Source organism: Perissodus microlepis, chromosome 2, assembly GCF_051167445.1.
Source record: "Perissodus microlepis isolate ML-2025 ecotype Zambia chromosome 2, ASM5116744v1, whole genome shotgun sequence".
Lineage (NCBI taxonomy): Eukaryota > Metazoa > Chordata > Actinopteri > Cichliformes > Cichlidae > Perissodus > Perissodus microlepis.
This window is the reverse complement of record NC_140462.1, coordinates 12,035,602-12,060,067: the sequence shown is the minus strand read 5'-3', so window position 1 is coordinate 12,060,067 and position 24,466 is coordinate 12,035,602. Positions and strand designations below refer to the sequence as shown.

General features: G+C 41.8%; 4 protein-coding genes across 35 annotated transcripts in view; all 4 read right to left on the bottom strand.

Moving 5' to 3' along the window:
- The window catches only part of LOC146392385 (protocadherin gamma-C5-like), a 308,150-nt gene that overhangs the window by 95,339 nt on the left and 188,345 nt on the right, over positions 1-24,466 (bottom strand). The gene's annotated exons all lie outside the window — the stretch shown is intronic.
- Positions 36-2,459, bottom strand: LOC146392402 (protocadherin beta-16-like). The gene has a single exon (XM_084947193.1). It carries the CDS (start codon positions 2,457-2,459, stop codon positions 36-38), a length of 2,424 nt encoding a protein of 807 aa, XP_084803319.1.
- LOC146392401 (protocadherin beta-16-like) lies at positions 3,286-6,945 on the bottom strand. The gene has a single exon (XM_084947205.1). The coding sequence runs from the start codon at positions 5,705-5,707 to the stop codon at positions 3,290-3,292; it is 2,418 nt and encodes an 805-aa protein (XP_084803331.1). The 5' UTR covers positions 5,708-6,945; the 3' UTR covers positions 3,286-3,289.
- LOC146392400 (protocadherin beta-16-like) lies at positions 21,298-24,104 on the bottom strand. Its single transcript, XM_084947226.1, has one exon. The coding sequence runs from the start codon at positions 23,720-23,722 to the stop codon at positions 21,308-21,310; it is 2,415 nt and encodes an 804-aa protein (XP_084803352.1). The 5' UTR covers positions 23,723-24,104; the 3' UTR covers positions 21,298-21,307.

Here is a 24,466-nt window from a genome sequence, read left to right as displayed (position 1 = left end):
CAACATCACCGCATGAAAGCCGTTCACAACAGCAGTTAACTGACCTCTAGAGGAGAGTCTGGTTCATCCAGGATGCTCTTTTCACTCTGTATCCGCTGCATCGTTCCTGTAGAACTGGGGTCCATTATCAGCACGTTCTGACTACCAGCTCTGCCGAACTTACAGTCACTCTTTCTGGAGTCAGTCGTCCTGCACACCTCGTAATTGTACACATGTGGCAGAGTCCCTGTGCCCAAAGTGTCTGAGTAACGTGGTGGATAATATGGAATGACAGGCAGGTTGGAGTGATACAGGATGCAAGACTGTCTCCACCTGTAGATTTTGACTGATATAATAACCACTAAACACGTGATGAAGAGGAAGGAAACTACAGCCAGAGCCAAGACTAAGTAAAAAGTCAGGTTGTCATTGTACTCCTTGTCGTGTGTCAACTCAGTGAACTCCGACAGCACTTCAGGGAAGCTGTCCGCCACCGCCACGTTAACAATGACTGTAGCTGAACGAGAGGGCTGTCCGTTGTCCTCCACTATAACAGTCAGTCTTTGTTTGACAGCATCTTTATCAGTGACTTGGCGGATAGTTCTGATTTCTCCATTCTGTAAGCCCACTTCAAACAGCGCCCTGTCTGTGGCTTTCTGCAGTTTATAGGAGAGCCAGGCGTTCTGTCCAGAGTCCACATCAACAGCCACCACTTTCGTCACCAGATAGCCCACATCTGCTGAACGAGGCACCATTTCAGCCACCAGAGAGCCACCAGTCTGGACTGGGTACAGAACCTGAGGGGGGTTGTCGTTCTGGTCCTGGATCATTATTTTCACAGTCACGTTGCTGCTGAGTGGAGGAGAGCCTCCATCCTGCGCTTTTACTCGGAAGTGGAAATCTTTGATCTGCTCGTAGTCAAAAGAGCGCACTGCATGGATGACTCCACTATCAGCACTAACGGACACATATGAGGAGACTGGCACTCCGTTAACGGAGGAGTCCTCCAGTATGTAAGAAACACGGGCGTTCTGGTTCCAGTCAGCGTCTGTGGCTTTGACTGTGAATATAGAGAGACCTGGTGTGTTGTTTTCTACAATGTAGGCCTCATATGAGCTCCTCTCAAAGACAGGTGCGTTATCATTAACGTCTGAGATCTGTAAGGTGAGAGTGACGCTGCTGGAGAGGGAGGGCACTCCCTCATCAGAGCAGGTCACAGTGATGTTATATTCGGATGCTCTCTCTCTGTCTAAATCACTGTCTGTTATAATGCTGTAGAAGCTATTTGATGTACTCTCAATATTAAAAGGTACATTGTCATTTAGGAAACATTTAACTACTCCATTATCGTCTGAATCAGCATCATGCACGTTCATAACTGCAACAACGGTTTTTAAGGTGGAATCTTCTGGAACCGATTGAGTAGTCGACATTAAATCTATTATTGGGCTATTATCGTTTACATCAGTAATATCAAACATAATCTTACACGAGTCACTGAGTCCACCGTAATCTTTGGCTTTAATATTGAGCTGATAATGTTTCGATGTTTCATAATCTACATTTCCGATCAACCGTACTTCCCCGCTTGTCTCATGTATTTCAAATAAATCCAAAATTCCATCAATATTATTTGATATCGAATATGTTACGAAACCATTTGTTCCTTCATCTTTATCGGTGGCTGTAACAGTAATCAGTTGAGCTCCTTTTAGAGAATTTTCCAGTAAACTACTTTTGTACGTTGACTGCGTAAAAACCGGTGCGTTGTCATTGGCATCTAATATAGTTACATGAATTTGCACTGTCCCCGAGAGCTGAGGTTCACCTCCGTCGACGGCTGTTAGTGTAAGAGTCAGCTGCTCCTCTGTCTCTCGATCAAGAGGTTTCTCCAAAACCATCTCTATTTCTTTCCCCCCATCAGTGTTGTCGTTGAGTTTCAAAGCAAAATTATCTGTTGGGTTAAGGGAGTAGCTTTTAAGCCCATTTATTCCAACGTCAGAATCCAGTGCTTTCTCTAATATAAATTTTGACCCCTTTACAGCGGACTCGCTTATTTCAAATACCATATCTTTCATTTTGAATATAGGGGCGTTGTCGTTTATATCTGTTATTTCTACAGTAACACGGTAGAACTCGATAGGATTTGCCAAAATCATTTGAAAGTGTAAAGCACAGGGAGTCGTTTGTTTGCATAAAGCCTCCCTGTCGATTCTCTCCTTGATAAGAAGCACCCCCCTTTCTTTATTCAGCTCAATGTATTCAGCGCTGTTTCCAACATGCAAGCGAGCTTTTCCCGTTTTCAACCGTTTTAGGTCCAAACCTAAATCTTGTGCTATCTTACCGACTAACGAGCCTTTTGACATTTCTTCTGGAACAGAATAGCTTACCTGCCCGAACACATAACAGAGAGAGAGCATTGAGAAAAACAGAATCACTTGCCATTTCATTGTTTCGGTCCAACGGCTTTGTAATATCATGACGAATCAAAGCAGTCGAGAAAAACAGCTAAATTCCACACACAGCTGGAGTAAAAATGAAAAAGCCACACAATAAAGGTCGATCAAAAAACCGACTGCTACAATGTCCATGTAGGCTATATTATTCTCGGAAACCTGAAATGTCTACTGTGTCGACAATACTTCCTCCGATCTAAATTATCTGGGAGGTGCTGCTGTAATCAGCAGCAAAACTACCACAGACTAGCCAACAGCGTCTCTAGGAGTACAAAACATGACACTACACTACACTGATTTATGACAGGAAAATCAGTGCAAGGTTAAACAAATATATGAAGTTTGAAAAACAAGCAAACAGACAAAAAAATAGTACTGCTAAACCCAATTCGTCGAAGACAATTAAAAAAAATACTGAAATTGTTTAAAAAAGAAAAACAGAAGGGAAAACGCAGTGACTACGTTTAAATTTTAAAAACAAAGAAAAAACCCTCTGGTCTTCAAGCTATTTGTTTTTTTTAGATGTCGGATTGTAGGCAGAACGGCACCACCACGACCAAAAAAGAGAAATAAAAGAAAAAAGAAAGAGAGAAAAAAAATCACAAACATAAACACTAAAAATAAGTACAGATATAAGTACATACTAGTGCGCCACTGTTCCCTAGGAAAGGAAATCATAAAGAAATGACATAAATTCTGCATGTTTGGGGTTCAGGTAGAAACGTTCTTATTTCCGCTGTCTGTGGTGCTGAAAATGATCACTACGACAGTATTGAACGTTGATGCGCAAATTTTAACTATCATTTTATATTATTTTAATTTTAATTATAAAGCTTAAAAAACACATTTTTATGTTATTTTATTTTTTTTACAACAGAAGGACTAACCTCTAGAGGAGAGTCTGGTTCATCCAGGATGCTCTTTTCACTCTGTATCCGCTGCATCGTTCCTGTAGAACTGGGGTCCATTATCAGCACATTCTGACTACCAGCTCTGCCGAACTTACAGTCACTCTTTCTGGAGTCAGTGGTCCTGCACACCTCGTAATTGTACACATGTGGAAGAGTCCCTGTCCCCAAAGTGTCTGAGTAACGTGGTGGATAATATGGAATGACAGGCAGGTTGGAGTGATACAGGATGCGAGACTGTCTCCACCTGTAGATTTTGACTGATATAATAACCACTAAACACGTGATGAAGAGGAAGGAAACTACAGCCAGAGCCAAGACTAAGTAAAAAGTCAGGTTGTCATTGTATTCCTTGTCGTGTGTCAACTCAGTGAACTCCGACAGCACTTCAGGAAAGCTGTCCGCCACCGCCACGTTAACAATGACTGTAGCTGAACGAGAGGGCTGCCCGTTGTCCTCCACTATAACAGTCAGTCTTTGTTTGACAGCATCTTTATCAGTGACTTGGCGGATAGTTCTGATTTCTCCATTCTGTAAGCCCACTTCAAACAGCGCTCTGTCTGTGGCTTTCTGTAGTTTATAGGAGAGCCAGGCATTCTGTCCAGAGTCCACATCAACAGCCACCACTTTAGTCACCAGATAGCCCACATCTGCTGAACGAGGCACCATTTCAGCCACCAGAGAGCCACCAGTCTGGACTGGGTACAGAACCTGAGGGGGGTTGTCGTTCTGGTCCCGGATCATTATTTTCACAGTCACGTTGCTGCTGAGTGGAGGAGAGCCTCCATCCTGCGCTTTTACACGGAAGTGGAAATCTTTGATCTGCTCGTAGTCAAAAGAGCGCACTGCATGGATGACTCCACTATCAGCACTAACGGACACAAATGAGGAGACTGGCACTCCGTTAACGGAGGAGTCCTCCAGTATGTAAGAAACACGGGCATTCTGGTTCCAGTCAGCGTCTGTGGCTTTGACTGTGAATATAGAGAGACCTGGTGTGTTGTTTTCTACAATGTAGGCCTCATATGAGCTCCTCTCAAAGACAGGTGCGTTGTCATTAACGTCTGAGATCTGTAAGGTGAGAGTGACGCTGGTGGAGAGGGAGGGAACTCCCTCATCAGAGCAGGTCACAGTGATGTTATACTCAGAGGCTCTCTCTCTGTCTAAATCACTGTCTGTTACTAAGGTATAGAAATTATTTGAAGATGCTCTTAATTCGAAAGGTACGTTATCGCTCATAAAACACTGCACTTTTCCGTTTTCCCCCGAGTCCTTGTCTTCAATGTTTATCATCGTAACTACTGTGTTGAGATTAGCATCCTCTGATATCACAGCTGACTTCGACATTATGTTGATTTCAGGTTTGTTGTCGTTTACATCGAACACATCGACAATTAATTTGCACGAATCCGTGAGTCCACCCTCATCACTAGCAAGTAAATTTATTTGATAGTTTCTTGACTTTTCAAAGTCAATTATTCCAATTAATACAACATTCCCGTTTTCCTCATTAATCTCAAATATTCTGGTGTCATCATCTGCTGCATTTGTAATTGAATATGTTATTTTACTGTTAGAGCCTTGATCAGCGTCTGACGCTGTAACAGTAGCAACAACTGTTCCTTTAGGTGAATTCTCAGTGACTGTAGCTTTGTAAGTTTGCTGTGTAAAAACCGGAGCATTATCATTAGCGTCTAAAACTGTAATGAGAATCTGCATTGTCCCTGACATCTGTGGCTCTCCTCCATCTACAGCTGTTAACACGAGAGAGATCTGCTCTTGTTTCTCTCTGTCTAAAGGCTTCTGCAGTACCATCTCAACATTTTTATTTCCATCAGAGTTGCTGTGCAGTTTGAGAGCAAAATTGTCACTTGGTTTTAACTCATATGACTGAACACTATTCATTTCAACATCCAGATCCACAGCCCTTTCCAGAACAAATTTTGCCCCGATGAGTGCCGTTTCGCTAATTTTGAAAGTGATTTTAGTTTTTTTAAAAGTAGGTGCATTGTCATTGATATCTGTGATCTGGACTGTAACCGTATAAAATTCCATCGGATTCTCCAAAATGATCTGAAAATGTAGAGCACACGGCGTCGTCTGTTTGCACAGCGCCTCTCTGTCGATCCTTTCTTTAACGAGGAGGACTCCTCTTTCTCTGTTCAGCTCGACGTACTGATCGGTGTCTCGAGCATAAATCCGAGCCTTACCCGAAGTCAATCGTTTGATTTGTAAACCCAAGTCTTGTGCTATATTACCAACTAACGATCCTTTGGTCATTTCCTCCGGTATTGTATAGCTCACTTGTCCGAGCACCGAGCCGACGGCGAGAAGAGAGATAAACAGGAGTACTTGCCTTGCCATTGTTTTATGCGATTTTGCCAATGGATGTTCCCTCTGATAATATCCTACAAATCACGCTTTAAACGTCAAAGTTCAATTTCGCACGTTTATCATCCACACATGAGAAAATGTACTAAAACGGTCGATTTCCTTTGCCTCCAAATACTGTGTATATCTCGAGGCCGTCCTTTGTCGTTCTGTTCTTTCTTCGCTATACCGACGTTACAAGGGAGTTGCTGTTATAACCCTACTCGGCTGTTGACAATTTAGGCAACAGCGGCCCTAAGAGTTCACCTTAGAAAACTGCAGACAGCCAACATGAAGGTTTTTTCTTTTTAAAATAAGTCACAAAAATACCAAGTCAAATGGTAATATTTATACTGAAAACGCATACGGAAATCCATTACCAAATAATACGGATCATATTCACGCCTCTGGAAGGTTGGTTTAGAGACATTTTTAAAGTAACTTTAACCTTGAGCTCCTCAGTCTCTCTCTCTCTCTCTCTCACACACACACACACACACACACACACACACACACACACACACACACACACACACACACACACACACACACATATATGTACAAAATGAAAACTATTAAGATTTGAGAGCATTGAATGAAACACCTGGTAGGTTAAAGCGGTTATAATGTTCAGAAAACATTTGTTCAGTGCTGAATCACATTGAAACAAAACTCAGGACACAATGGGGAAACACTAACGGGGTAAATAGAAGGCGATGGACGTACTGTTGCTGTCCAGCGTTCTGAAATGGACAACGCCAGATTCGTGGTGCTTGCCTCTACGTCAGAGAGGCAGGCACCACGAAAGAAATCCTATCAGATGAGGGGCATTTATTTGCAACAATTAAAACAAAATCTATAAAATGAGTGGACATGAAATATTGATCTCCTCAACCAAAAAGCTAGATTGAACCACAATAAGAGATTACTGACAATTCCCAAAGTAACGGAACATATACATGTACAGAGAAGTGAGTACTGAACTGGAAAACACTTACACGAAATATGCAAAGTCAACATGTAATAAACATGAGGTCGGTATTTGTCATTCCTAAAATGTAGAATATGAAACGAAAAAAATTCCAAACCTTTATAAATAACAGTTTGTTTTAGTGGAAATATAAGCGACTGGAAATACAAATTTGAGATCATATGGACGATAATGTTATTTTAATTGTATTATATATGATCTATAAGGCTTGAAGGCAATCTGAAATTTGGATGATGATGTAGAAAACATTTAAGGGCAGTCTAACCTCAAGAGGAGAGTCTGGTTCATCCAGGTTGCTCTTTCCACTCTGTATCCGCTGCATCGTTCCTGTAGAGCTGGGGTCCATTATCAGCACGTTCTGACTACCAGCTCTGCCGAATTTACAGTCACTGTTTCTGGAGTCAGTCGTCCTGCACACCTCGTAATTGTACACATGGGGAAGAGTCCCTGTCCCCAAAGTGTCTGAGTAACGTGGTGGATAATATGGAATGACAGGCAGGTTGGAGTGATACAGGATGCGAGACTGTCTCCACCTGTAGATTTTGACTGATATAATAACCACTAAACACGTGATGAAGAGGAAGGAAACTACAGCCAGAGCCAAGACTAAGTAAAAAGTCAGGTTGTCATTGTACTCCTTGTCGTGTGTCAACTCAGTGAACTCCGACAGCACTTCAGGAAAGCTGTCCGCCACCGCCACGTTAACAACGACTGTAGCTGAACGAGAGGGCTGCCCGTTGTCCTCCACTATAACAGTCAGTCTTTGTTTGACAGCATCTTTATCAGTGACTTGGCGGATAGTTCTGATTTCTCCATTCTGTAAGCCCACTTCAAACAGCGCCCTGTCTGTGGCTTTCTGCAGTTTATAGGAGAGCCAGGCGTTCTGTCCAGAGTCCACATCAACAGCCACCACTTTCGTCACCAGATAGCCCACATCTGCTGAACGAGGCACCATTTCAGCCACCAGAGAGCCACCAGTCTGGACTGGGTACAGAACCTGAGGGGGGTTGTCGTTCTGGTCTTGGATCATTATTTTCACAGTCACGTTGCTGCTGAGTGGAGGAGAGCCTCCATCCTGCGCTTTTACACGGAAGTGGAAATCTTTGATCTGCTCGTAGTCAAAAGAGCGCACTGCATGGATGACTCCACTATCAGCACTAACGGACACATATGAAGAGACTGGCACTCCGTTAACGGAGGAGTCCTCCAGTATGTAAGAAACACGGGCATTCTGGTTCCAGTCAGCGTCTGAGGCTTTGACTGTAAATATAGAGAGACCTGGTGTGTTGTTTTCTACAATGTAGGCCTCATATGAGCTTCTCTCAAAGACAGGTGCGTTATCATTAACGTCTGAGATCTGTAAGGTTAGAGTGACGCTGCTGGAGAGGGAGGGCACTCCCTCATCAGAGCAGGTCACGGTGATGTTATACTCAGAGGCTCTCTCTCTGTCTAAATCACTGTCTGTCACTAAGGTATAGAAGTGATTTGTTGATGATTTCAAAATGAAAGGTACACTATCACTAACTGAACATTGAACATTCCCTCTTTCTCCAGTGTCCCTGTCTTCAACGTTTATCATTGTAACAACTGTATTGAGTTTAGCATCCTCTGAAATCACAGTCGACTTAGACATTATGTTGATTTCAGGTTTGTTGTCATTTAAATCCAGAACATCAACAATCAGTTTACAGTAATCTGTTAGTCCTCCAACATCACTAGCACGTAAACTTAACTGAAAACCTCGTGAATCCTCGAAGTCAGTATTCCCAATTAAAGTCACTTCGCCGTTCTCCTTGTTTATGTTAAAGACTTTCCTGACGTCATCCACTTTGTTTGTGATTGAATATGTTACTTTACTGTTCGAACCTTGGTCTGCGTCTGACGCTGTAACAGTAGCAACAACTGTTCCTTTAGGTGAATTCTCAGTGACTGTAGCTTTGTAAGTTTGCTGTGTAAAAACCGGCGCATTATCATTAACGTCTAAAACTGTAATGAGAATCTGCATTGTTCCTGACATCTGTGGCTCTCCTCCATCTATAGCTGTTAACACGAGGGATATCTGCTCTTGTTTCTCTCTGTCTAAAGGCTTCTGCAGTACCATCTCAACATTTTTGTTTCCATCAGCATTATTATGCATTTTAAGAACGAAATTGTCAGTTGGTTTTAATTCGTACCTTTGAAGATCATTGGTGCCAACATCAAGATCCACAGCCCGTTCCAGAACAAATTTTGCACCAATTACCGCCGACTCACTAATTTTAAATTCAATATCAGCTTCTTCAAAGGTTGGTGCATTATCATTGATATCTGTGATCTGGACTGTAACCGTATAAAATTCCATCGGATTCTCCAAAATGATCTGAAAATGTAGAGCACACGGTGTCGTCCGTCTGCACAGCGCCTCTCTGTCGATCCTTTCTTTAACGAGGAGGACTCCTCTTTCTCTGTTCAGCTCGACGTACTGGTCGCTGTCTCGGGTATAAATTCGAGCTTTACCTGATATTAAACGTTTGATTTGTAAACCCAAATCCTGTGCTATATTACCGACTAACGATCCTTTAGTCATTTCCTCCGGTATTGTATAGCTGACTTGTCCAGTTACCGAGCCAAAGGAAAGGAGAGCAAAACACAATAGCGCAGGCCCTTTCATTGTTCTACCCTAGTATTTTATCAACGAGGCTCCACAATTGGAACATGCATCCAGGTGAGTGAAAGGAGTTCCAAAGTCAGACGTCAGTCTTGTAGCTTTACAGTCCTCTGTACATCGAATAGTCTTAAATCGTCAGATTTTTTATCTGAAATTCTGCGGATCGAGAATGCCTGCTCGTTCTCGTAATACCCCGTCCTCGTTATGCGGGCGTATATGGGAGGTACTCAGCTGCTATAACCCTGCTCCCAGCCGTCAAAACTCTGGTCAACAGCGGCCCTAAGAGTTCATAACAGAAAACTGCACAACAGCTCCCTAAATTACACTGTTCAAAAGACTTGCTGTTAGCGAAGTGTAACAAGTAAGACTTTAAGTAAATAATACAAGAAAGGAAGAGAGAGAGCGAGAGAGTGAGGGAGAGAGCGAGAGAGAGAGAAAGAGAGAGACAGAGAGAGCGGGAGAGAAACAACACAATCCACGCTGTAATCGCCGATTGCACACTACAACACAGTTTACGGTTCAAATGTATTTCTATTTTGTTCTTTTTTCTCTCCTTTTTAATCAAAACATCAGTCAAAGCACCCTGTCAATCACTGCAAGAAGTACATTTTCACAAACAACTACTACAAGAATAAACGTACGTTAAAATGTACCTCACTAAAAATATAACTGGGCATGGGAAGGACAAAACAAAGTTTAATAATATCGCTGTTCGTGGTGCTGAAATGATGACGTGCCAATCGATGGGAATGATTTATAAAATGATTTACCGTGCATTCGTGAGGAGATAATGAATGTGCAAAATCAGGCAAAACAAATTCTGTTCTTTGGGGAAACCGTACTATCTATTAAGACATTGAAGTGATTACTTAAAAAAAGTGAGGTGATGATTCAGCCTGTTGTCACGGAAGAGCAAGAAATCGGTGCATGAAACATTGTTGCCGATGAAGGGACTAATAAAATTTCTCAGTCAGAAGTTTTTAAAGAGATAATGTAACAATATTTTATATGGAAATCGTAACAGCTGCATTAGAAAAACTCTTTCAGGGAAAATCAGATTGCCCACTGAAAATGTGCTCAATGTTTAATGCACCGAATTAATAAATAAATAGGCAATGTACCTTTGCAGTTATCTTGAACCATCACTGATTGAAAATGTATATTATATATAATCTATGATCTTTTAAAATACCTTAACATGCCGTGAAACCAGATTTATAACTGACCTCCAGAGGAGAGTGTGGTTCATCCAGGATGCTCTTTTCACTCTGTATCCGCTGCATCGTTCCTGTAGAACTGGGGTCCATTATCAGCACGTTCTGACTACCAGCTCTGCCGAACTTACAGTCACTCTTTCTGGAGTCAGTGGTCCTGCACACCTCGTAATTGTAAACATGTGGCAGAGTCCCTGTGCCCAAAGTGTCTGAGTAACGTGGTGGATAATATGGAATGACAGGGAGGTTGGAGTGATACAGGATGCGAGACTGTCTCCACCTGTAGATTTTGACTGATATAATAACCACTAAACACGTAATGAAGAGGAAGGAAACTACAGCCAGAGCCAAGACTAAGTAAAAAGTCAGGTTGTCATTGTAATCCTTGTCGTGTGTCAACTCAGTGAACTCCGACAGCACTTCGGGGAAGCTGTCCGCCACCGCCACGTTAACAATGACTGTAGCTGAACGAGAGGGCTGTCCGTTGTCCTCCACTATAACAGTCAGTCTCTGTTTGACAGCATCTTTATCAGTGACTTGACGGATAGTTCTGATTTCTCCATTCTGTAAGCCCACTTCAAACAGCGCCCTGTCTGTGGCTTTCTGCAGTTTATAGGAGAGCCAGGCGTTCTGTCCAGAGTCCACATCAACAGCCACCACTTTAGTCACCAGATAGCCCACATCTGCTGAACGAGGCACCATTTCAGCCACCAGAGAGCCACCAGTCTGGACTGGGTACAGAACCTGAGGGGGGTTGTCGTTCTGGTCCCGGATCATTATTTTCACGGTCACGTTGCTGCTGAGTGGAGGAGAGCCTCCATCCTGCGCTTTTACGCGGAAGTGGAAATCTTTGATCTGCTCGTAGTCAAAAGAGCGCACTGCATGGATGACTCCACTATCAGCACTAACGGACACATATGAAGAGACTGGCACTCCGTTAACGGAGGAGTCCTCCAGTATGTAAGAAACACGGGCATTCTGGTTCCAGTCAGCGTCTGTGGCTTTCACTGTGAATATAGAGAGACCTGGCGTATTGTTTTCTACAATATAGGCCTCATATGAGCTCCTCTCAAAGACAGGTGCGTTATCATTAACGTCTGAGATCTGTAAGGTGAGAGTGACGCTGGTGGAGAGGGAGGGCACTCCCTCATCAGAGCAGGTCACGGTGACGTTAAAATTAGAGGATATCTCTCTGTCTAAATCACTGTCTGTTATTAAATTATAGAAATTATTTGTAGATTTTTTTAGCATGAACGGTATGTTTTCGCTTACTGAACAATAAACTTTTCCGTTTTCTCCCGAGTCCTTATCTTCGATATTTATCATCATAACGACTGTATTGAGTTTAGCATCCTCTGAAATCACGGTCGCCTTCGTCATTATGCTAATTTCAGGTTTGTTGTCATTGACATCGAACACATCAACAATAACCCTAGAAGAGTCTGTTAGTCCTCCATCATCACTAGCAAGTAAATTTATTTGAAAATTTCGTGACTCCTCAAAGTCAATATTTCCAATTAAAGTCACTTCGCCATTCTCTTGGTTTATCTTAAAGACATCCCTGATATTATCTAAAGTATTTGTGATTGAATACGTTACTTTACTGTTAGAGCCTTGATCTGCGTCTGACGCTGTAACAGTAGCAACAACTGTTCCTTTAGGTGAATTCTCAGTGACTGTAGCTTTGTAAGTTTGCTGTGTAAAAACCGGAGCATTATCATTAACGTCTAAAACTGTAATGAGAATCTGCATTGTTCCTGACATCTGTGGCTCCCCTCCATCTATAGCTGTTAACACGAGGGATATCTGCTCTTGTTTCTCTCTGTCTAAAGGCTTCTGCAGTACCATCTCAACGTTTTTACTTCCATCAGGATTATTATGCATTTTCAGAGCAAAATTGTCAGTTGGTTTTAGTTCGTACCTTTGAAGATCATTGGTGCCAACATCAACATCCACAGCCCTTTTCAGAACAAATTTTGCCCCAGTTACCGCCGACTCACTAATTTTAAACTCCATCTCTGTTGTCTCAAAGGTTGGTGCATTGTCATTGATATCGGTGATCTGCACTGTAACTGTATAAAATTCCATCGGATTCTCCAAAATGATCTGAAAATGTAGAGCACACGGTGTCGTCCGTCTGCACAGCGCCTCTCTGTCGATCCTTTCTTTAACGAGGAGGACTCCTCTTTCTCTGTTCAGCTCGACGTACTGGTCGCTGTCTCGGGTATAAATTCGAGCTTTACCTGATATTAAACGTTTGATTTGTAAACCCAAATCCTGTGCTATATTACCGACTAACGATCCTTTAGTCATTTCCTCCGGTATTGTATAGCTGACTTGTCCAGTTACCGAGCCAAAGGAAAGGAGAGCAAAAAACAACAGCGCTGGCCCTTTCATTGTTCTACCCTAGTAATCTATCAACGAGGCTCCACAACGCGAAAATATATTCCATTAAGTGAAATCAATTCCTGGTAGACACAACAATCTTTTAGCCTTATATTCCTCCCAGAACAACGGAAAATTAAAAAAAAAAAAGTCGTCTTTGTCATCAGATATTCTGCGCATCTAGAATATCCGCTCTTTCTCGTCGTACCCCGTGCTCGTTATGTCGTCGTTTATGTGAGATACGCTGCTGTTGCAACCCTACTGTCAGCCATCAACACTCTGGTCAACAGCGGCCCTAAGAGTTCAAAAAGCAAAACTGCAGAACACTACCGTCAGGCAATCTGTAATAGAAGACTTGCAATCACAGATGTTTATCACGGGAAACGTAAATTAAATTAAAAAAAAAAACAAAAACCCACAAACAAACAACAAAAGTTTTCTTCAACGCTGATGATTCCTCACTTCAATATAAATTAGCTCCAAATGTAGTGTGAATGGTAAATATACTGGTTTCTACAAAACGCTTAAAAAACACCTGCTTTAACACTCAAACGCCTTGTCCAGCATGTTTCATTCACACATTTATTCATTTTTTCTTGCGCTAAGACATTTCTAACAGTCACACTCCAATGAACGCATCGGGAGAAGCTCAGGGTTCAATATCTTGCCCAAAGGTAATTTTCACTCAGACCGGAGAAGCTATTGATCCAACACCACACGTCCCATTGATACATGAGTTCCTCTATCTCGTGAGCTACAGCCAAACCAACTAACAGTGTTTTCTTTCTTAAATTTATCAGTCATGAAAATGATTCCGTGAAAGTAAGCACCAAAGCATACTCAAAGTATTAAATAAGCAAATTTTGTGAAGACAAAGTCCCACAGGAATAATGAAAAGATATGTAAAATACAAGAAGAGTACAAATAAGTTCAATAGTGTCGCTGTCTGCGGTCCTGAAATCACTATCCTGGACGACCAGGATGAGTGGGGGCACCACTGTTTTAAATTAAGGAAAACAAAACAAAAAAAATAAACGAATGAAAAAAAAAGAATAAATAAAACGCTATGCCCTTTCTGGACAGTATAACTAAATTATAACATTGTCAATGCTGAGTATTTAGTCAAATGTCTTTAGCAAAATCTTATGAAAGTGTGAAATAAATGACTGAAAATTCTGGTACCAATAAGAAAAGAGGTCACTAAATAATTTTAACTAAAGTTTAATTACATCATATTTTTAGAGGAAAATTCAACGACTAAGTAGAAATTGATTCACCGTTTCATATAACAATATTTGATATAGAAACATTTTAAAATAATTAGCATTAAAACCTTTTGCACGAAAACTTAGAGAAGACTAAGCGGACAATTTCACAACGGTAAAGTAATTCCCCTTTATAGTTCTAATAGGTCATCAGTGAATAAAAATGTAAATTATATATAAGGTCGATGGTTTGGTAAAATAGCAGGATAATTTCAACAGTATAGCCGGATACTGAATCATTTAAAAAGACATTGTGACATAAAGTTGAAGCCACATTTATAACTGACCTCGAGAGGAGAGTCTGGTTCATCCAGGATGCTCTTTTCATTCTGTATCCGCTGCATCGTTCCTGTAGAACTGGGGTCCATTATCAGCACGTTCTGACTACCAGCTCTGCCGAATTTACAATCACTCTTTCTGGAGTCAGTGGTCCTGCACACCTCGTAATTGTACACATGTGGCAGAGTCCCTGTCCCCAAAGTGTCTGAGTATCGAGGTGGATAATATGGAATGACAGGCAGGTTGGAGTGATACAGGATGCGAGACTGTCTCCACCTGTAGATTTTGACTGATATAATAACCACTAAACACGTGATGAAGAGGAAGGAAACTACAGCCAGAGCCAAGACTAAGTAAAAAGTCAGGTTGTCATTGTACTCCTTGTCGTGGGTCAACTCAGTGAACTCCGACAGCACTTCAGGGAAGCTGTCCGCCACCGCCACGTTAACAACGACTGTAGCTGAACGAGAGGGCTGCCCGTTGTCCTCCACTATAACAGTCAGTCTTTGTTTGACAGCATCTTTATCAGTGACTTGGCGGATAGTTCTGATTTCTCCATTCTGTAAGCCCACTTCAAACAGCGCCCTGTCTGTGGCTTTCTGTAGTTTATAGGAGAGCCAGGCATTCTGTCCAGAGTCCACATCAACAGCCACCACTTTAGTCACCAGATAGCCCACATCTGCTGAACGAGGCACCATTTCAGCCACCAGAGAGCCACCAGTCTGGACTGGGTACAGAACCTGAGGGGGGTTGTCGTTCTGGTCTTGGATCATTATTTTCACAGTCACGTTGCTGCTGAGTGGAGGAGAGCCTCCATCCTGCGCTCTTACGCGGAAGTGGAAATCTTTGACCTGCTCGTAGTCAAAAGAGCGCACTGCATGGATGACTCCACTATCAGCACTAACGGACACATACGAGGAGACTGGCACTCCGTTAACGGAGGAGTCCTCCAGTATGTAAGAAACACGGGCATTCTGGTTCCAGTCAGCGTCTGTGGCTTTGATTGTGAATACAGAAAGACCCGGTGTGTTGTTTTCTATAATGTAGGCCTCATATGAGTTCCTCTCAAAGACAGGTGCGTTATCATTAACGTCTGAGATCTGTAGGTTGAGAGTGACGCTGGTGGAGAGGGAGGGCACTCCCTCATCAGAGCAGGTCACAGTGATGTTATACTCAGAGGATCTCTCTCTGTCTAAATCACTGTCCGTTACTAAGGTATAGAAATTATTTGTTGATGATTTTATAATAAATGGTGCGTTTTCGTTGATAAAGCATTTCACGATCCCACTGTCTCCGGAATCTAAGTCCTCAACATTTATCATTGTTACTACTGTGTTGAGATTAGCATCCTCTGATATCACAGTCGATTTGGACATTATGTTGATTTCAGGTTTATTGTCGTTTACATCGAGAACATCAACAACCAGTTTACATGAATCCGTGAGTCCCCCCTCATCACTTGCTCCTATATTTATTTGGAAGCGTTTTGTTTTTTCAAAATCAATGGTTTCAACCAATGAAACTTGCCCGTTTTCTGTGTTTACTTCAAACATTTTCTTTACGTTACCTAACGTATTTGTGATTGAATATGTTATTTTACTGTTCGAACCTTGATCAGCGTCTGACGCTGTAACAGTAGCAACAACTGTTCCTTTAGGTGAATTCTCAGTGACTGTAGCTTTGTATGTTTGCTGTGTAAAAACCGGAGCATTATCATTAGCGTCTAAAACTGTAATGAGAATCTGCATTGTTCCTGACATCTGTGGCTCTCCTCCATCTACAGCTGTTAACACGAGGGATATCTGCTCTTGTTTCTCTCTGTCTAAATGTTTCTGCAGTACCATCTCAACGTTTTTGTGTCCATCGGGGTTACTGTGAAGTCTCAGAGCAAAATTGTTGGTGGACTTTAAATCGTAGTTTTGAACCGCATTAATACCAACATCAAGATCCACAGCCCGTTCCAAAACAAATTTTGAGCCGGCAGTTGCAGACTCGCTAATTTTGAAATTCATTTCGCTTTTTTCAAAGGTTGGTGCATTATCATTGATGTCTGTGATCTGGACTGTAACCGTATAAAATTCCATCGGATTCTCCAAAAGGATCTGAAAATGTAAAGCACAAAGCACTGTCTCTGTGCACAGCCCCTCTCTGTCTATTCTCTCCTTGATGAGGAGGACTCCTCTTTCTCTGTTCAGCTCGATGAATTGGTCGCTATTTCTGCTATAGATCTTGGCTTTTCCTGATATTAAACGTTTAATTTCTAAACCTAAATCCTGTGCTATATTTCCAACTAAAGAGCCTCTAGACATTTCCTCCGGAATCGAGTAACTGACCTGCCCGAAGACTGGGCCGAGGGAAAGGAGAGAGACAAACAGCAGTACTTGCCGTTTCATTGTTCTTTCAGATTTCTCACTCAACGTGGATTCACGATCTATATTCCACACAACAGAAGATATGTATTCCAAAGTCAAAACCCAAGTGTATATTCCGGTCAGCGAAAGCAAATCTCTCCAAAATAAAAATCTTTCTTCAGTATTTATCCTCCTTGATCAGAATCGCTCGATCTTTGTGCGTCTTGTTCCCTCTTTATAATGTCGATGTTACATGGGCGGTGCTGCTACAAACATGGTCTCAGTACTCAACACTCTGGTCAACAGCGGCCCTAAGAGTCCGCACTATAAAACTGCAGAATATCATCTAAAATTCATCCGCAGGACAACTTACTGTCAAATGTGTGCAAATTCAGTAATATCAGCCTACAGAATCTTTAACACTGTCATTTGGACTTGAAAAAAGAACAATCGGGAATCTATTGTGTTTAATTTCTAGGATCACAATAACAGTATATTAAGAAAAACATGCAGTGACTGTGATGTTAAGATATCAATGGTGTAAGAGCCTGGATTAAACAAGTCAGCTGACCGACCGAAAGGGAAAATGCGTCGGGAAAACACAAGTTTACTTAAAGATGGATAATTGTTAAACCTTGACGCTTGAATTGTGGAAACAGCACAAAATGGACAAGAGGTAACATAAATTAATATTGCTAATGCTGCTGTCCGTGGTTCTGAAGTGAATGCGGTTAACATTTGAGGTATATTAATATTGATTAGATGCCATTAAGATTCTGTTTAGAAAAAAAATATTCCTCAAGCATATTAACATTGTTTTTGTTTTGCGCGTGTGTAAAATTGATGTATTAGTTATTCATTGTTGAGCTATGTTATGATAGCGTCTGTGTTTGGCTCTGCCGCTGTGAATGTGCAGTTTGTTGCACTCTACTACTTTTGTGTTGTTTTCTTCTACTCTACTGTTCTCACTTAGTTTTAACGATGTATTGGCTGCCTTGGTGTATGCTAGCCTGGCTTTGCTATCCATCCGATCCTCACGATCTCTCTTCGTCCTCCTTCTGCATTTTCCACCCTCCTCGATTAGCTGGATCTTTGTCAGACTATTTCGGCGGTCCCTCTAGACCACGGAGAAGGAGAGGGAGAAGAGGAGGTATTCAGGTAAAGCTCAGGCTTACCTGGCGGCGGGGTTTGGCTGGTAAGCGACGTCGAGCGCGCCTTGTCTCCTGTGCTCAGAAAAGCTCCATGGAGGGGGACTTGTTTTCCACGTCCCTGTTTGGATACGCTGGGCCCGGCTCTTTGAGACCGTGCTGCCTTAGGAGGGTTTATCCAGACTCTCCTGCCGGCTGGCTCTTTATTCGCTCAGTGAGTGGATTCTACGGGCGTGGTGCTCAAACCCTGTGTACCTACGTCCTTTAACTTGAGCCTTTGCAAATAATGAGGCATCTACCTCACTGAATATGGCGCTTTTAACGCGCGATCTCTGTCTAATAAATCATTCTTGTTGAATGATTTAATATTATCTAAAAAACTCGACTTTCCCCCCCCTGACTGAGACCTGGCAGCGGGACGTAGAATACTCGTCATTTGTTGAACTCTGCCCGGATGGCTATACTTTTATAACCCAGCCTCGGGTATCTGGCCGGGGTGGTGGGCTTGCTGCGGCTTTCCAGGACCGTTTCTCCTGCCGCTCCGTGAAAATTGGACATTTTCTTTCGTTTGAGATGCAGCTGCTTAAAATTGGAAACAAGGATCCCTTTTACCTTGCTGTGGTATAGCGTCCACCTGGCTCTAATGGGCTTTTTTTTTTATCAGGGCTCAGTGACTTCTTATCCTCTACTATAAAGCTGTCTAGGTTGCTTATAGTTGGGGACTTTAATATACACGTTGATGATGACTCCGACCCCTTTGCCAGAGACTTTATCAACATTAAGGATTCTTTTCATTTTGCTCAGCATGTGTCCGGTCCTACACATAGCAAAGGTCACACACTGGACCTTGTTCTTACTTTGGGTTTGCTCTGAGGACATTTCTATCTCTGATCACCATGTTATTGTTTTTAACGTGTCTTTTAATCCCTGTTCAACGGATGGTTAGCTCTCGCATCTTATACTCCTCCACAGCGGAGAAATTTGCGGATGCGCTTAACTTACAGCTATCTCCTCATAATGGCGTCGACTTCTCAACCAATCTTTTTTTTTTAAATAATTATTGCCTTTCTATTTTAGATGAAATTTGTCTGGTTAAAACGAGGAGAGTTTCTGCCTCCAAATCTCCTCCTTGGCTAAATGGCAGTATTCCTTGTCTAAAACGTGATTGTCGAAAAGCGGAGCGCAGGTGGAGGAAAACACATCTAAATGTGCATCTCCTCTACCTAAAGGACCTTTTAATTTCTTTTAATAATGCGATCAGAGATGCGAGGGCTGCCTATTTCTCACACTTAGTTACAAAGAGCAGAGGTAATCCTAAAGTGCTATTCAACACCATTAGTGACATTGTTACTCCTGCTCTACCTGCGGCCCCTATTTCATCTAATGAGGACTGTGAAAATTTTCTTTCTTTTCTGCTTGCAAAAATTAATAACGTGAGAATACATTTTTCACATTCAGCACCTGTTATGTTTATCTCCACCCCATCTTGGCCGTCATCTTGGATATTTTCTCTTCTGTTTCACTACCTGAGCTGGTAAAACTAGTGAATTCAGTGAAAGCATCCTCCTGTTCACTTGACGTTATACCTGCATCATTATTCAAAAATGTCTTTCAGTCTATTGGTCTATGTGTGCTCACTTTAATCAACTCTTCACTGGCATAGTTCCGGTTTATTTTAAAAATGCTGCTATTCTCCTACTTTTAAAAAAACCTCAGCTAGACCCCTCTCTTTGGAACAGTTACAGACCAATCTCTAAATTACCGTTAATCGCTAAGCTTCTAGAAAAGGTTGTGGCTAAGCAACTTATAGCGGGTCTGGACAAACACAGCATTTGTGATAAGTTTCAGTTCGGCTTTTGTAGAGGTCACTCCATGGAAACAGCCCTTCTTAGGGTCTCTAGTGACATTTTGATGAGTAATGATGCAGGAAAATGTTGTGTTCTACTAATGCTGGACCTCACGTTGGCGTTTGACACAGTTGACCACCACATCCTCCTTGAACGGTTAAAACATTGGGTTGGTGTATCTGGAACTGCCTTAGAGTGGTTCTGCTCATATCTACATCACCGATCCTTTTCTGTGGTGGTCTCCGGGTTTAGGTCATCCTCTACATCCCTTACTTATGGTGTCCCTCAAGGATTGGTTTTGGGGCCTTTATTGTTTTTAATATATCTTCTCTCGGCTATCAGCTCTTTTGAGGACATTTCTTATCACTGTTATGCTGATGATATTCAGTTGTACATTTCTTTTAAGCCCCATGATTTATCTAAGCTTCAGCTTCTGATTGACTGCTTAGATTTGATGAAACGTTGGGTGGCTGCAAATTTCCTCCAACTCAACGAGGGGAAAACTGAAGTCCTTGTATGTGCTCCTGACAGATTTTTATCCCAGATAGTGAAACCCCTGGTCCTCTCTCAGTTTATGTTAAATACTCTGTCAGGAATTTAGGTGTCACCTTTGACTCGACTCTCACATTGGATGGTCATGTTAAATCTCTGGTTCAGACTTGTTTTTATCATTTATGAAATGTGGCTAAGTTAAGCCCTATTTTATCTCGCTCCGAACTGGAGATTGCTATACATGCATTTATTTCCTCACGCTTGGACTATTGTAGCTCACTGTTTATGTGTCTAAGCAAAGGTTCTCTTGATCGTCTGTAGGGTGTGCAAAATGGTGCAGCTAGGCTTTGGACAAAATCCTCTAAGCATTCACACATGACACTGTTGCTATCTCAGCTACACTGGCTTCCTGTTGAATTTAGAGTCCAATTTAAGATCCTGGTCTTGACTTTTAGAGCTTTGTACGGATTGGCACCAGCCTACATCTCTGATCTGCTACAGCCCTATGGCCCTAGCAGGTCCCTGAGGTCATCTGATCAGGGCTTACTTGATATAAAACATACTAAGATGAGAACTAAGGGTGATAGAGCTTTTGCCATTGTGGCCCTTAGACTTTGGAACTCTCTCCCCCAAACCTTAAGAACTCTGGACTCAGTAGCTGCTTTTAAAAAACTCCCTCAAAACTCACCTTTTTAAAACTGCTTTTGGTTCATTTCTCCCTGTTTTATATTATCTGTTTTACCTTTTTATGATTTGTTATCTTATGCGCAGAACTTTGCGATTCTGTTTAGAAAGGTGCTATAAAAATAAAATTGTATGTATTTATTTTTATTTTATGTTAAGTAAAGATTAAGTAAACATAAGAAATTTACCAACAAATTCAATATAAGACTCTAGTCCCACAATGAAAAACTTCTCTCAAAACAAACAGATTTGAGCATTATTTAAAAACGTAATAAATACACTGACACCATATTAAAGTGGTCTAACCTCTATCGGAGAGTCTGGTTCATCCAGGATGCTCTTTTCACTCTGTATCCGCTGCATCGTTCCTGTAGAACTGGGGTCCATTATCAGCACGTTCTGACTACCAGCTCTGCCGAACTTACAGTCACTCTTTCTGGAGTCAGTCGTCCTGCACACCTCGTAATTGTACACATGTGGCAGAGTCCCTGTGCCCAAAGTGTCTGAGTAACGTGGTGGATAATATGGAATGACAGGCAGGTTGGAGTGATACAAGATGCGAGACTGTCTCCACCTGTAGATTTTGACTGATATAATAACCACCAAACACGCGATGAAGAGGAAGGAAACCACAGCCAGAGCCAAGACTAAGTAAAAAGTCAGGTTGTCATTGTACTCCTTGTCGTGTGTCAAATCAGTGAACTCCGACAGCACTTCAGGGAAGCTGTCCGCCACCGCCACGTTGACAATGACTGTAGCTGAACGAGAGGGCTGTCCGTTGTCCTCCACTACAACAGTCAGTCTTTGCTTGATAGCATCTTTATCAGTGACTTGGCGGATAGTTCTGATTTCTCCATTCTGTAAGCCCACTTCAAACAGCGCCCTGTCTGTGGCTTTCTGCAATTTATAGGAGAGCCAGGCATTCTGTCCAGAGTCTACATCAACAGCCACCACTTTAGTCACCAGATAGCCCACATCTGCTGAACGAGGCACCATTTCAGCCACCAGAGATCCACCAGTCTGGACTGGGTACAGAACCTGAGGGGGGTTGTCGTTCTGGTCTTGGATCATTATTTTCACAGTAACGTTGCTGCTGAGTGGAGGAGAGCCTCCATCCTGCGCTCTTACGCGGAAGTGGAAATCTTTGATCTGTTCATAGTCAAAAGAGCGCACTGCATGGATGACTCCACTATCAGTACAAACGGACACATATGAAGAGACTGGCACTCCGTTAACAGAGGAGTCCTCCAGTATGTAAGAAACACGGGCGTTCTGGATCCAGTCAGCGTCTGTGGCTTTGACTGTAAATATAGAGAGACCTGGTGTGTTGTTTTCTACAATGTAGGCCTCATATGAGCTCCTCTCAAAGACAGGTGCGTTATCATTAACGTCTGAGATCTGTAAGGTGAGAGTGACACTGCTGGAGAGGGAGGGCACTCCCTCATCAGAGCACGTTACAGTGATGTTGTACTCAGAGGCTCTCTCTCTGTCTAAATTACTGTCTGTTACTATACTGAAAAAGTTATTTGACGTGGAAGAAACTAAAAATGGAATATTTTTGTTAATATTACATTGAACGTTTCCATTTTCGCCTGAGTCTGGATCTTGGATATTTATGATTGTCACAACAGTGCCAGGTGTAATGTCTTCTGCTATTATGCTAGACTTTGACATGACATTTATAGCAGGTACATTATCATTTGTATCAAGTATTTCTACAACAATTTTACTGGTATCGGCCAATCCCCCTTCATCACTGGCTTGAACATGTATTTGATATTGTCGCTTCTTTTCAAAGTCGGTGTTTCCGACCAGTGTAATTTCACCAGTTTCTCGGTTCACGTCAAATTTTTCCGAAGCATCGTCCACGGAGTTTAATATTGTATATGATATCTTTCCATTGGATCCGTCGTCTAAATCAGAAGCACTAACTGTAATCAGTACAGTTCCTTCGGGCGAATTTTCTTTTAAGGTTGACTTGTATATTTTTTGAGGAAAAACTGGAGCATTATCATTACTATCAAGCACATTTACGTTTATCTGAACTGCCCCGGAGAGCTGCGGTTCACCGCCGTCTACTGCAGTCAAAACAAGCGACAAATGATCCTGTTTTTCTCGATCTAAAGGTTTCTGCAAAACCATTTCTACCAGCTTACTTCCATCCGCTTGATTCTGCACCTTCAAAACGAAGTTATCAGTGGGCTTTAACAGATAACTTTGAAGGCCGTTTACACCCACATCGAGATCTATTGCTTGTTCGAGCATAAACACAGTTCCTGTATTAACTGATTCACTTATTTTGAATTTCATCTCACCTCTTTTGAAAATTGGGGCGTTGTCATTAACATCTGTCACTTCCACGGTAATGCTATAAAATTCCATCGGATTCTCTAAAATAACCTGGAAGTGTAAAGCACAGGGCGCCGTCTGCGCACAGATTAGCTCTCTGTCTATTCTGTCTTTGACGAGGAGGACTCCTCTTTCTCTGTTCAACTCGATGTACTCTGCGGTGTCTCCGGTATAAATCCGAGCTTTCCCTGATTTCAGCCTTTTTACATCCAAACCAAAATCGTGTGCAATATCACCCACAAAAGAGCCTTTCGGCATTTCCTCTGGAATGGAGTAACTGACCTGCCCAGTCACTGAGCAGAAACAGAAAAACAAGGTGAAAAGCAGCACTTGCCGTTGCATTGTTCTAACCGCCATGTTGCAGTAAAATAAGCCGTGTAATATTGCCGTAAAAAATGGATTCCACTTGAAAAGTAATCCTGCTTATATCATCATGTTGTATGTAGCCACTTTTCAAATCGAAAATTGCAACTTTAAAATAACAGCTCCAGTCCAAACTGACGCTTAATACGCTGATCTTCGTGTCCTGTACTGCTCATTGTGTCTTTCTGTCGTTCTGTATCGTAAAGGATGGGGATGGCACTGCTGGTTTCTTTTCCTATATAACAAAGGATGGTCAACAGCGGCCCTAAGAGTTCATCTTCCTGAACTACAGAATATTATGAAGGATTGAAAATGAGAACAAGTGGTTTCTATTTTAAAATGATTACATTTCTTTAAATGGTCAACGCTTGCTTCTTTCATAATAATAATAATAATGATAATAACAACAATAATAATAATAATAATAATAATGATTTCGTTTAAAAGAAAAAAAATACAGTAAAGTGATAAACTCAGCTGCTTCAAATTGTTGAACTACCTTGCGTCAACGCCTTTTTATATTCCATGAACTGCCCTGATCTGTCATTGTAATTAATGCACTGAAAAAAGGAGACAGGTTTTATGTAAGCATCTTGGGTGTTTTTAAAACAATTGAGTCATGTTTTAAAGTGAACTGTTAATTTAACTCAATTGTTTAAGTTGCTGCCAGAGCAAAACATCTGTGTGCAACCAAAGTCCACTACTGAATTAAGTAAATCCAATCCATTTTTTTCAGTG

What these genes read in the sequence shown, in the direction of transcription:
- LOC146392401 (XM_084947205.1), bottom strand. Translation starts at nt 5,707, where the DNA reads ATGGCAAGGCAAGTACTCCTGTTTATCTCTCTTCTCGCCGTCGGCTCG.
- LOC146392400 (XM_084947226.1), bottom strand. Translation starts at nt 23,722, where the DNA reads ATGGCGGTTAGAACAATGCAACGGCAAGTGCTGCTTTTCACCTTGTTT.
- LOC146392402 (XM_084947193.1), bottom strand. Translation starts at nt 2,459, where the DNA reads ATGATATTACAAAGCCGTTGGACCGAAACAATGAAATGGCAAGTGATT.